This window comes from Talpa occidentalis, unplaced genomic scaffold (assembly GCF_014898055.3).
Source record: "Talpa occidentalis isolate TD23 unplaced genomic scaffold, MPIMG_talOcc4v2.1 talOcc4.12, whole genome shotgun sequence".
Lineage (NCBI taxonomy): Eukaryota > Metazoa > Chordata > Mammalia > Eulipotyphla > Talpidae > Talpa > Talpa occidentalis.
The window spans coordinates 83,021,964-83,035,851 of record NW_023601212.1 but is presented as its reverse complement, the minus strand read 5'-3'; the positions used below and the strand labels follow the sequence as shown (position 1 = coordinate 83,035,851).

Genomic DNA, 13,888 nt, shown 5'->3' with positions numbered 1-13,888 from the left:
AGGCTTACCTGCCAGCTGCTGCTGCCCCTGTGCCCAGTCTCCTCCCTCACGTGCAATCCAGCCAGACTTCAGTGATGGTGGTGCAGGAGTCAGGCCCTCTGTTGCCATAACAACTGGATCCTGGCAGTAAAAATAGTAACTTATTTTTTATTCAACTTCTTTGTTCTTGGAGAAAAAGAAATCCATTTCTAGGCTTGTATTTCCATTTGGGGGGTCTCCTCTAAGGCTCTGCTAAGCCTGCTGCCAAGACCAGACTGAAGTCAACAGCAGGCTGGGGCTGGGAGGAGGCTATGGAGCCCAGAGCCGGAAGAGGTCTAGTCTTAAACCTGCCTCTCCCCTCAGCCTGCAGGACACCAAAGCCTGGCCTGGACTCCCTGGAAGAGAAGGCCAAGAGGGGGCCCCAGGGACTGGGGCTTTCACCTTTGCAAAGTCCACAGGGCCCTTTCTGGGAGTTGCAGGTGAGAGTGGAAGAGAACGTGTTGCTGGCCCCTGGGGACAGGTGTGTCCTGTTACTGTTGTTAGTGAGGCCTTGGTGGGGGCTGTGGTGGGGGCTTGGCTTAGCCTTGACTTCCAGCTCTAGGAGTCTCAGAAATCATTAGAATGAGAGTTATATGCAGGGCAAGAACTCAGAGCCCTGAGAACTGGGTTCCAGGACAGATCTGGCAGGCTGTGACCTGAGAGGGCCTCCTAGTCAGTTCCAGCTTCATTTTTCTACTCCATCCCAGGGGACAGGAGCCAAGGTCATTACAGCCATGAACCTTGCCCATATTTAACTATGACTCCCAGTAAGAAATATATTTTCCACCCAACCAGCACACACAAAGGTACACAAACTGGGACAAAAATCTTCTGAACATGACTTGTTTTCACAGTGCACAATGCACTCCGTCAAAAAATTTCATTTCTTTTTAAATCAGCCTACCACTTGGCTGACTTCAGGATCTTCTCAGAGAGATCTCCTCATAGAGCACTGTCTCACAAAACTTTCTGGGATGTTGGAAACGGTCCCAAAAGGTATCTGCTGGCCGCTGAGCTTGTTGAGCACTTGAAATGCGGCTCCTGTAACGGAGGAACTGCATTTAAAATTTCATTTCATTTTACTTACCCTGGAGGTAAATGGTATCACGAGACTGGTGCTACTATATTGAAAGCCCAAGCTGCAGTAGGCACGGAGGAGCAATTTGAAACCCATGGCTAAAAGGCATCCTCCCAGCTCAGGCCTCCCAGCTCCCGCTCTTGCCACTAGGCAGACGTCTCACTGGTGGGCTTCCTGCCCAGGGGTCCCTTGGGCCCACAACAGTCTGTCCCTTGGTGGTCCACTCAAGTCATCTCTAGCTCACCTGGGCAAAACCCAATTACAGTCTTATCTCCCCTCTCTATGCTTCTCCTGGTGCCACCCAAGGGGCACCAGTACCCATTCAGCAGGACCAGCCAGAAACCCGGGCATCATTCCTGACTGCTCTGTCCCTGTCAGCTTCCACTTCTGGTCCATCAACAGAGTCTGATAGATTTTACTTCTTAGGCACCCCTGGAGCTTCTCTCCTATACCCACCTCCAGCTCTCCCTTCCCCCAGCCACACTCCAACCCCGCACCCCAGTCCTGGGGTGGCCTCCAAGTGCATCTAGGTGTAATTCCGTGCTCTCCAATAACAGATGTGTGTGCCTGGCATTTGAAAGGCAGAAGTGAATTTAGATGGATTTCCCCTTGCTTTTCTCCATTACCTTGTTCCAGCTACCTTGGGCAGAGGGTGTGGGTGGGATTATTTTCTGAATGTGCTGTAGGATCTCAAATAAAGCATTGTTATAAAAAGTAGCAGGGAGCTGGAGCTTGGGAAGGGATGGTGGGAAGCCAGGAGGGGGAAGTGTTTGTGTGAGAAGGAGGGGCCCACCCTTCAATTTGGAGACAGGTCCAGTTGAAGGCTGTCTTGCCTCCAGAAGTCCCCAAGGCTGTCACCTCCTGCAGGGCCCAGAATCCTGGCCATGGTCTCCAGGAGTGGAAAGCTGAGTGTTGTAGACGGAGTCTGGTTGGCAGATACTGGGTACACTGAATCCTACAGCCAGATGCATGTGCCCCAGACCCTAGACTCTGACATGAGAGTCCCCAGAGTCACAGCCTCTGGGAGTGGGTGTATTCCCCAGACATCCGGTGGATCCCCTGGGGCCAGCTTGCCTCGCAGGAACTCAAAGGCTGGAGGCGCTGGCTGGGGGTAAGCACCAGCTGCAAGTATACTCAGGGGATGGCCAATGCCAGGGGGCTGAGGGGCAACGGGCGGGCAGTGTCCCCTCCCCTTCCAGCCCAGTCTGGGCGGGCTACGACGGCTCTGCTGCTCTAAAACCTGCGAGCAGAGTGGACACGGGAAGACAGAAAGAAGGGGCTGCGCTCAGAAGCCCCCAGCCCGCCTCCAAACCCCTCTCCTCCTTTCTCCCCTCCCCGCAGCGAGGGCCGCGGTGTCCGCCCAGCCGGGAGAGCGGGCCGGGGCGCCGGACTAAGGCGATTGGCCCGAGTCCCCCTCCCGCCCCGCCCCCGCCACCATCTGCTCGGAATCTGGCGGCGGCTGCTCGCGGCTCCAGGCTCCCCTCCCGCTCCGGCTTCGCGCCGCGCCCACCCCGCGCGCCCCCACCCCGCGCCCGCCTACCTGCTGCTCCCGCGCCGGGCGCCCCAGCCAGCCCGTCTCTCCAAGTTCCCGCTGTCTGAGCCCGGGGCTCGAGGCTGATGGAACCGCCAAGATGTTCGCTCCCAGGCTGCTGGATTTCCAGAAGACGAAGTACGCGAGGTGAGCCTCGGGGCGCTGGGCTTGCCAGGGGAGGGGAGGGGAGAGGAGGGGGGGTAGGCGGGTTGGGGGAGAGAGGGGTGGGTGAACCCTAGGTGAACCGGGCGGGGGGCGCAGGGGAACTGGGGGATGTGCTAGGAGAGCGGCAGGGTGCGCGCAGGGTGGGCGCGGGGTGGGCGCGGGGTGGGCGCTGGGGGCGCTGGGGGCGCGGAGCCTGAGTGCTCTGGGAGGAGCAGTCAAGGCTTCCTCGGGTCTGCACTGCCTGCTCGCTTCTCCGGCCGCCTGGAGAATTCCAGTTGATAAGAGGACCCCAACCTTGACCAGAAGAAACCAGAAGTATGCGCCCAGCTTTGCGCCCATACTCGGGTGTCGCGCTTATTCCCAGAGCCTCCTCTAAGCGGGGTGCCCTTAGGCGAGTCGCCTCCCATCTCTGAACCTCAGTGTCCAGGTCTGCAAAATGGGGATAATGAGAGTGCCCAAGAGGACTGAGATGGTCCTGGACAGCACTGCTAGGTGCCGGGAATGTGGCTCAGTCTCTGTTAGCTTGGTAGTGATGAAAGGCATTGGCACACACCACCCTTGGCACCCCCTCTCCCCGCTTCAGCCCCCTCACCCCTGTACCCTCCCTGTTCTCTTCCAGCATCCCTGCCCCCCACAGAACCATCCCTCACAACACCCCTGTTCTGGGTATCATCCGTGGTCCCCAAAACATCCTTGTTTGACCCCACCCTGTTTCCCCTTCCACACAGCCCCTGTCTCCCACCCTCAACACCCCCTCCTACCACACAGATGCATACCCCCGGCCCCACCACTGTCACCTCAACTTTGCCTCCACCACCCTGTGTCCCTTCAACATCTTTGCCTACCCCTTCCTCTGTTCCCCCTGCAACACCTATGCCCCTGTCTCTGTAACACCCTCCACCATCCCCATAGCAAGGCAGGAAGAATGAGCAATGCTCTTTTTAGGAAGTGAAACTGAGGCTCAGGACCCTGGAAGAGCTGCTTTTGCACAGTGTGAGGTCCTTGGTCCCGTCCCCTCCCCCACCCCAGACTCAGTTCTCCTAATATGGTGATGACACAGTGGTGCCAGACTGCTGAGCAGAAGGCCAGCTCCTGTGGCTTGGTTCCCAATTAAGGGAAGGGGGAGGGGGGAGTGGCTCACAATTACTAAATTTCTCTAAGGTTTTGGGGGGAGGGTATGCCTGAAAGCTGGTGTGGAAATCCTTCCTGAAGTTGTCCCCCAGCCTCCCGGGGATTTGGGGGAGGCTGGAGGTTCTGGGAGTACAGTCTCCTGAGTCTCTCCCTCCTGCACCTGCTTCACAGAGGGCAGTTGATGGAGGGGGGCACCAGCCTACTCTGCCCCAATTCTTTCTGACCCTCCCTGCTCAAATCACTTGCCTCCACCGGTAAGGGGAGCCGGTGGTGAATTTGAGAAGGGTTTAATGAGAAGATAACATTTTTGATGTCCACATCCGTGTGGCTTATTGACTTTGGGAAGTTGTTGAGGTGCCCCAGTTCCATGAAATCTGGGCAGGTAGTGGTCAAACAGAGCACACTTGACCAAAAGAGGTGCTGGGCTGAGCGTGGGGTCTTTCCCTCACCATCTCCTCCCAGGGAGGAGTGTCTCACCAAGCTGGGGAGTCCCACTGGAAGGGGATGCAAATCCACAGGGTCTTTCCTGGTGTGGCACTTGGACTTTCTGAGGCTTGTTCTCAAGCTTTAGAGATGTAGGTTGGTAGAGTGTTCTCCTGGAAGGGAAGGGAGAGTCCAGGGTTTGAGGCTATAGCTGCAGACACAGGGGAAGGAATTCTGAAGCCTTTGCACAAAATAGGCCTTTGTCCCACGCCTGCTGTGTGATCTTGGGTAGTTGTCTCGACCTCTCTGGGCTTCAGCTGGTTCATCTATAAAGACAGAGGCAATGGTATAAATGATCTCTAGGTTTAGACACTGGTGCTACCCTCACTGTAACTGGAATAGAGTTCTCCAGCTGGGCTGGGGGCTGGACTGTGAGTTTCTTCTTTCATTTTTGTGCTTATGCAGCATCTGTGGGTGATGAGTCCAGTGAGGAAATGGAGCACATTGATTAGAACTATTTCTGTTCCTTTCCACATCGTGAGGCCCTTACTAGTGTTCAAGCCACAAATTAGGTCCTTAATAAAGCCTTCTTGATTGAGTAAATTTAATAGTATAACCCAGTGCTATCCAATGGAACTACCATACAAGCCACAGATGTGGTTTTAAATTTTCTTTTATGCACATGGTAACTATGCTTATATTTTTCAAGGACAACAACTTATTTTCAAAAACTACACAGAATACTTTATATATTTATCAGTTATCAGCAGACACAACTTATATATCACACCAGGTCTGAAAAGTATAGAATTCTAATAAAATATACATAGATGCTGACCTTTTGGTGACTTAAGTCTTCCACAATCTTTGCATGTTTTTCTTTGACACAAACAGATGATCATATAGATTATATGTATACATATATAGACTACAACTACATCACATGTATTTATAAATGAACATTCTTGGTTATATTTAATGTAATATTATACCAGCAAACTTGACCTTAACTTTCACAAAATCATTAACTGAACTTTCTAGGAAGAAACTACTAAAATTTCCAGTAGCCATTCAGTTTAATGTGTAGCTAATATTCCATCTCTTTGCCATAAAAAAGGTAAAAAGAAATAGATGAAATTAAATTTAAGAATATAGTTAACCCTTTACATCCAAAGCGTTAGCATTTCAACATGTAATCAGTAGAAACAAAATATTCTTGAACTATTTTACATTTTTGTACCATAGGTGTTTGAAATATAGTGCATATTTTATTTACAGCCCATCTTAATTTGGACTAGCTGTATTTCAGGTGCTCAGTAGCCCATATCTACTCATTTGTATGAAATTGTCCAGTATTTGTCTTTATCTTCCTGACTTGCTTTGCTAGGCATACTTCCCTTATGCTCCTTTCATTTTGCTGTAAATGGGGGATTAAAAATGTTAAAGTGAAATAAAACACAATAACTTAAAAACTTTTAGAAAATATAAAAGAATATAGTCTTCAGAGTTGGTAAATATTTCTAGAAGCCCAAAAAGTTAAAATCCTAAAAAAAGAGATTGCTAAACCAGACTACATTAAAATGATGAATTTCTATTTAGGAAAAATAATACCATGAAGAAAATAGAAGACAAGTCACAAACTTGAATATGTGCAACATATTTAGCCAGCAAGAAGTTAATAACCAGAATACATTGTTAGAACTACAATACAAAAAGACAACCTAATAGAAAATGCCAAGAGAGTTGTTTTGAGGAACAGAGAACACAAATGAGCCATGGCATGTGAAAAGTTGCCTCTCATTGGTCATCAAGGAAATGCAAAATAAGAACACAATGAGACACTGTTCTGATGGTCAATATATAATAAGTCTGGTAGTATTATTACAACTCCTCTGGAAAACAGAAATTATCCCTTAAACTTGGACACATGTATCCAAGACACAGCCATTCTTTTCTGGGTGTCTACACTAGAGAAACTTGCACAAGTGTGCGCCAAGGGCAATGGAGAAGAATTTTCTCCACAGTGTTGTCTGTGGTGAGCAAGACCTGGGGACAACCCCAACATCTGTCGTGGATGGAATGGTGCATGTTCATACAACAGAATAGCATCCTACAGTGAAAATAAACTCCAGTTCCAGGCAACACTATGGAAAAATCTCATAGACATGTTGAGGGATAGCAAAACACAAAAGAAAATCTGAACCTACTCCCTTACCACCCAAAACCAGTCCCACAACTATGTTGTTTAGAATATAGAGGAAAGCGTGTTAAAAGCCAGAAAATGATTATAACAGTCAGGTCAGTGGTTTCCTCTAAAGAAGGGGCATGAAGGACACACAGGCTGGATTCTATGCATCCTAGAAGATAGCACATGGACCACGTTCTCTGGGCAAGACTATCATGGCCACATCTTGCCACAAGGGAGGCTGGGAAGTGTGGTCCGGTTATGTCTACCCATGCTGCCTCCCCCAGTCACACCAGCGCCTGGCATCTGAGTAGGTACCAGTCAAAATCAAATGAATACTGGCTGTGTGACTTAGATAAGCAAATTCACCTCTGAAGACATTGGTCCCCTCTTCTGTTCAAAGCAGTGTGACTTTAAGTGGGGAGGGGTCATACAAAGCAACTTTATGGTCATAAACACTGCCTGTGCACCCTGGAGAAAAATTTTAAATAATGGGAAGTAGGTATAAAAATGAGGGCAACAGTCACCTTATTCCCACCACCCCAGATTCATCTGTTAAATAGTCTAACTTACTCATTTCCATTTTTTTCCCCCCATAGAGCATTGTATCCCAATTCAGGAACCTTAAGCGGCTGTAATCCCAACCCCCAGTCTCTAATAGTGACCTGCAACCTTGGTTTAACATGTGCCTAAGGCTCCAGCATCGTGTCCTGCTTTATATTGTTATTTCCCACGTTTGGACACTTAGATTGTTTCCCAAATTCTGTTTCTTTAAATAACGCTGCCCAGGATGTTTCTTCAGCAGTGTTCAGGAGAATTCTGTGTGTGGACACCTGCCCCATTGTCAATTCTGGGTATTAGCCAAGTCCCTTCGGCCACAGGGCTGTGTGGTGCTCACCAATGGCCAGTCCGTGACCAGTGACCAGTCGAGGGCCCCCACTGGCAATGGCCCCACTAGGCTGTGGACTCAGAGTGACTCCTACAGCCCCACAAAAGCTGAGGCCCCAGCTGGGTGCACAGTGGTGTCCTTGGGAAGCGGGAGGGGCTTGGAGCTGCCTTCTGACTCTGCCTTCTCTCCACTGGGTTTCTTGGGTAAGGGACTTCTTCACCAGGCCTTGCTTCCCTCCTGGCTCATGAGGCTAACGGGGGTGGTGGGGGATGTGGTGACCCTGGGAGGCCTTCCCTAGGTTTTGCCCCTCACCTGCTACCTGACATCCCTTCAGAGCCACTTAGAATCAGTCCTGAGTTCTGAAGGTCACGGCATCATACATGGTTTTTACTGTTAAGATGATTAAGATGTATATATGAGGCATCTAATGCAGCGCCTGGTATAGCTGGTGCTCTAAAGTGTGGTTATCTGGGTCATGGTAATTGTTAGTATTTATAGTTTGTCTCTTGCCAGAAGGGATTTGGGGAAGTTTTAGAGGTTTCTCAAGATCTTTGGGGCTCCCCGAGAAATCCCTTTTCATGTTGGGTGTTCTCTGACTCTTAGCAAGTCTCCTGAGGGTGGAGAGGGTATAGTGTGTGTGTGTGTGTGTGTGTGTGTGTGTGTGTGTGAGGAACGGGCTTCACAAGTACTCTGTCTTGTGGGGTGTCTGTGGGGTAGGCCTATACTGGGCTTCAGGGAGAAGGGAAGACGAGCCCTAAGCCTGGGCGAGGCCTGGTGCCAGGCGCCTCCATCCATCATCTCACTCACCTTCAGATCTGGAGGAGGTAGTTTTCATCCATTTGTTCTGCCCGAAGTGGGGGAGCGCAGGGCACAGGGCTAATCATCATAATTGCCTGGCGCTGCAGAGGCAGTCCCTTGGCGCTCAGAGTCTTCAGCTGTTGGCTCCCCAGCCACCATGAGCAGCGGTGAGGATGCTGAGTCCGTAGCTGCCCACACCCGTGCAGGGACTGGCAGGGCTCTCAGAACACACCATCTGGGCTCAGCCTCCTCCCCTCATTCACCAACAGGCCCCAACAGTTGTGGGACCGAAGCAAGAGTCCCGGCGGAAGCCCACACACCGTATGTCTGAGATTCAAAGGTATCAGGCAAGCTAACAAGCTTTTCAACAAAATGGGTTCTGTCCTCTATATACTGCTCTAGCAGTCAAATGGAACTCTGGAACTGGTGGCCATGGTTTGATGGATGCACCAGAGACCACAGAGTGTCGTTATTTTTACACTCTTCTTGGCATTTGTTGCTGGGCCAGCAACAGCTGGATGAGTAGTAAAATAAAGACATATCATTTGTTTATTATTTCGTATGATTAATTTTTTCTTGATCTCACTGCAGCAAAATCATTAATTCTGCTATTGATGTTTAAGAGGTTCATTTATATGCAGATTCTATTAACACTAATAATTTAAAAGTCGTGTTGCCCAGGACCATAGTACTAGTCTCCTATGGCTGTTTACATATAAATTGAAATTCATCAAAATTAAATTAAAAAGCTACCTCCTCAGTCACATGAGCCAAATATTCAATAGCTACATGGGGCCAGTGGCTACCAGATTGGAGAAGAAGATGTAATTCCCATTACTACAGAAACTTCTCTTGGAGAACACTAGTCTAAAGGAGCAAAATGAAAAATGTAATTAAAAAACCCACACACGTAAAAATGTAAGCAAATGTGGAAAATGGAGAATTTTAGATTTTCATTCTAAAGTTATGATTCTTACTTTATAAAAATGAAGCCATTGGCCTCTCTAGTTCAGTGTCCATCTGGTTGCCAACATAAAGAACAGAAATTACATGTTATGCAAGTTAAGTGTGGCCCTACACGTGCATATGTCACAATGTAAATATGTGAAGTATGGGAAATAGAATTACACCACGGAGACTTTGGGGGTCAGGCCACTTGGATTTGCTCAGGTTCCCCCCTTATTGGCTATGTGATCTTTGGCACGTTACTTGGCCTCTCTGCACCTTGGTTTCCTCTTCTGAAAAATGAGAAATAAGAATGATACCAACCTCTCATGGTTGACTGAGTCTCTTGGCCTCAGCATCCTCATCTGTAAAATGAACAAAGTAGTAGACTCCTGTGGTAGAGTTGTTTGGGGACTGATGTAAGTGCTTCGCCAGAGCCTGGTGCAGAGCGAGTGGCTTAACTGTGTATTGTTGGTCCTGCCTTGTTGCTCACCCCTGATCATTACTTGGCTCCCCCAGACTTAGGTCCTCCATCTCTGCATGAGGGTTGGACCAGAGTGTGCGGCATCGGGGGCCCTTGTGGTCACAGAGGGACAGTGGCTAACTCCGAATGAAGTGGAGTTATCACGGACCCACTGTCCTGAGGATTAGGCCAGGAGAAAGACCTACCTTGGGGATCAGTACTTGCACCCTCACGTCCTGCTTTTCAGGGAACCTGATCTGTAAGACTATGAACACCAAGCCTAGAAGGATGTGTCTTTTCTTGAGCTCCTGTCTTCCTGTGGACAGTGATGTTCACCTCCTCCCAAAATGTCCAGCACAAGCAATCACCAAGGGCACGAGAGTGTCAGGACTGGGGTTCTCTGGACCTGCCCCCAGCTCTGACTCTGTCAAGTGGGCAGAACTTACAGCCAGATTTCAGGGACACTAGACCAAGAAGTGCTTAGGGGAATGGGGCTCCTGGGATGCTGTGGCCCCAATTTTATTGATTACTGCTTTGGTTGAAGTCTTCGACTGGGAAGGACAGGAGTGGGAGGGGAGGAAGGTTGAATACAGGACTGACCAAGATTGTCTTGATGGCGCTCATAGTCTAGTGAGAAACAGACAACAAACATAAACTGTATGGTGTGGCAATGTGACCAGGTGAGGGTGTGAGGTGCAGGCATGGGCAAGTCAGGGGAAAGGATGCTTTCATTGTAGGATTATTTGAAAGATGTAAGGAAATGCATGCAAAGTGGCATACAGTGGGTGCCAATTAAATGATAAACTGATGGGCCTCCTGGTGATGCAAGTGGTTGAGCACAGCGCTGTGAAGCTATCCACAGCCTCTGCAATGCTTGTTCGATCCTGGCCGGCCGGCGAGGGTCCCACATGGTGTGGCAGACCTCTCCTGTCTTGCCTGCTGCTCCCCTCAGCAGTGTATTTCGTCGGTCTGCCTGTTCTGTTCCCCACTCTGTCTCTGGTGAGTCCTCTCACCCTCCTGCGCATCTGGCCTGTACCCCAGTTCTTGTATAAATAAATAAATCTTAAAAAAAAATAAATGATAAGCTGATGTGGCACGGGATTGGGATGCTTGCTGCCTGAGGAGGCCCTGGGGAGCTGTCCTTTCAGCACCAGCAGGTCTCAAATTGTTGCTCTCCTTCTGGACTGCAAACCTGAGCTGACAGATGAGCAGGGAAAAACAAAGTGAGACTTATCCAGAAACCCTGCTTGGGTGGCAGAACAGAAATTCCCTTCAGATTCATCTGGACACAGATTTCCCTTTCTGGGTTTGTCCCAAGTCCCAGAATCTGAGCAGGGGAGAGCTCACTATCCTGCATCTTTGCCTCCTCTAATCTAGAATTCATCCCCAGCCTCCTAGGTCTCTCAAGCAGTCACATTTCCTAGGGGTCTCCAGGCCCATGGTTTTGTGGACTGTACCCCAGCATGGGCTCCTCTGTGGTTTCTCACTATCTGATGGAGGCAGAAGCCATGTGGGTCCTTCCTGGTGCTGGTACCGGGAGTCTGAATCATTACCTAGGTGATAACCCCAAACACTTATTTAAGTTGGTGTCCATTAGGTTTTTCTCTGTAAAGTTTCCATTTCCTTTGGAAATTAAGAGCATGGGAGGAGTGTTTTGAAATTATGTGAATATTCCATTTCCCACAGTATGAAAACTTATTCATAAGAGCAGAGATGAGCTTACCCTTAAGCTTACCCTTAAGACCCCTGACACCCGTAGCCTGAATTTAACAGTTACCAACATTTTGCCATATTTGCTTCATCTCTTTGCTTTTGCTCTGCGAAAGTATGTAAGGACAGATCCCAGATAATATTACTCCATCCAGATCTCTAACCGGTGAGACAGTTGCTTCCCTGATCACAAAGCCCCTATCCCCCTGGCCTGCATTGCTTATAATTCCTAGTGCCGTAGAGCTCTGGAAAGTGCTAATGGGCAGAGAAACTGAGTTGTATATTTTCCTTCATTTTAGTGCATTTACACTTAGCCACTCATGGGCTGTGGCTGCCATTTTAGATAGCCGTTAAAGATTCTGCTCAGGATCTACGTTCTTGGTAAGAAAGCTGGCATCCCATCTCTCCAGGAGGCAGGAGACATCTGACTGTCCCATTTCCGGTGATGCTAAAATCAATTTCAGGGCCTCCAACATAATCCTCAGGGGACACTCCACTCCTTTTGAATATCCCGTTGCTTGGCAACCCCTCACCAAGGGTCTTAGCATCCATCCATTACATTGTCTGAATCAATGATTTCATTGGGCATTGCAGTTTTGTGGCTTTCATGATCCTCTGTTAATGAAGACCCACACTCCAAAGTCTGCACTCAGTACACCAAAGTGGTTGGCTCTTCATTAACCAAGATAAAAACAAGGGTTTGTTTCTTTCAAAGAGATGCCTCAGGGGGAAGGAATAGTTCAGTCCCTGTTTGTAGCATAGATATTCCTAGGCTGTGTGGATGGAATTTTGGACTCCGTGAAACCCTAGGGTTGTGTGTGCATGTGTGTGTGTGTGTGCACGCGTGCATGTGTGTACATGCTCATGTGCATGCTCGTGTGCCTGCATGCATTTCGCCCAGAAGGATGCCCGTCTCTGGGGTCTCTGTTTCTCCCTGTAGGCAGCTGCCCTGCTCGGGAATGGACATCTTGTTCCCGGAATAGGGGATGGAGTTGGACCGAAAACTCAAGTCGATGTATCCCAGGGGTTTCTGCCCTGGAGTTAACACAGCTCCACTTGTCCTGGCATAGCTCCCTGAAACCTCGGCCCTTCCAGGCCTCTGCCATCTTGCACTCCTTTCTCAGGGAGTGAACATTGAGAAAGCTGTATCTCATGAGAGAACTGCTGCTCCAGGGTGCCCATTGTTCCACAGGAACGTAGTCCCCTCATCTCTGGAGTTAGAACTGCTTTTGCCTTCCCCCCACAGGCTAAAAGTTGGGGGGTGCTGTGCTGATTTCCTCCCAGTGGGAGACCCAGCTCTTAGGTGTGCTCTGGGTGCCGTCCCTTTGAGGAGGAGGGTGGGTGCTGTTGTATGAGCTCACTGGGAATGTTCTGGATTGTAATCCCATCATGACATCAGGGAAAACCATATACTGAGGTGTGGGGGGCCACTGGGCTCTGGGCTTAGGCAGTTGGAGCAGTGGGCACAGGCAGTTGGAGCAGTGGTCTGTCCCACCCAGGGCCCTGGGTGGGTGTGCCAGTGCATTTTGGTGGCAGAACCTAAGAGTGGTGGCTCCTGAGGAACCCTGCAACCTGGTTCCCAGAGTCAGGGTCTGGCTCTGCTCTGCTGGCCGCTTTGCTGAGCCCCATTTTTCTCATCTGAAAAATGGGCTTTGATAACCCTGCCTTGCAAAAGTCTAGGGGTTTTGCAGAGGAGCAGGGGAGTGAGGGGGCCCGTTTCACTTCAGTGCTGGCCACAGGGAACACACTGGCGAACAAAGCAGGTGGGATCCCCTCTCGCAGCTGGAGCCTAGGGGTGTGAGGGAGCCTCGCAAACTATGAAGTGCTGTACAAACAGGCCTCCTGGTGTCAGCAGTACCCTCACTGGGGCTGGGGAAATCAGGAACAATATTGCTTCCTTGCCCAGAGCACAGTGGCCGGCACTTTCTGGGGCCGTTTTTTAGCTACAGGGAATCTGGCTTAGTTAGGTTTCCACAGAAGCAGTCTTGAGACAGGATTCAAGGGCACACAGTGTTTGGGAGGTGATCCCAGGGGACATGAAGAGCAGATGAGGAGTGAGAGCAGGGAAGGGCAGACAGCCACTAAAGGGAAGATTAAGAAGCAAATGGCTGCTGTGGGCTCTGGAGAGAGAGGAGCATGCCTTGGGGTCATTCCCACAGAGAGCAAGCAGGCTGGGATACTCATCAGCTACTTCTGAGTCTGATGGAAGCTGACCCCAAGCTCCTGCTTGCAGCCAGCACTAAGCCCTCAGGCTGAGGAGGGGGTTGGGCATCCACACAGGGTTGGGCAGGGGGCTTGCTTCAGCCCCTTGTCCAGAGATTGCAAAGGTGGGTTCCCTGGTTTAGAAGGTCTGGGTTTCCCTGCACCGCCTCACTTCCAATGAGGCAAGGATGGCAATGGTCCCTGCTTTAGAAATGGGGACCACCTATTCAAGGGGGAAGCGAGTCCCCAGGGAACCGTGGGAGTGGTGCTGGTCAGTACTGTAAGTGCACACCTCCAGGGGGCACTGTTCACATGACCGAGGCTGTGTACCCTCCTGTAGACCTCTCCAG

At 49.9% G+C, this 13,888-nt stretch overlaps 1 protein-coding gene across 2 annotated transcripts in view; it reads left to right on the top strand.

Moving 5' to 3' along the window:
* The first annotated feature begins 2,627 nt into the window (after positions 1 to 2,627).
* Positions 2,628 to 13,888, top strand: part of MMD2 (monocyte to macrophage differentiation associated 2) — a 31,321-nt gene continuing 20,060 nt past the window's right edge. For both annotated transcript variants that reach the window (XM_054693675.1, XM_037507067.2), the window contains exon 1: positions 2,628 to 2,774. In XM_054693675.1, coding sequence (XP_054549650.1) covers positions 2,728 to 2,774 — 47 coding nt within the window. In that variant the 5' untranslated portion in view covers positions 2,628 to 2,727. The remainder of the gene's footprint in view (positions 2,775 to 13,888) is intronic.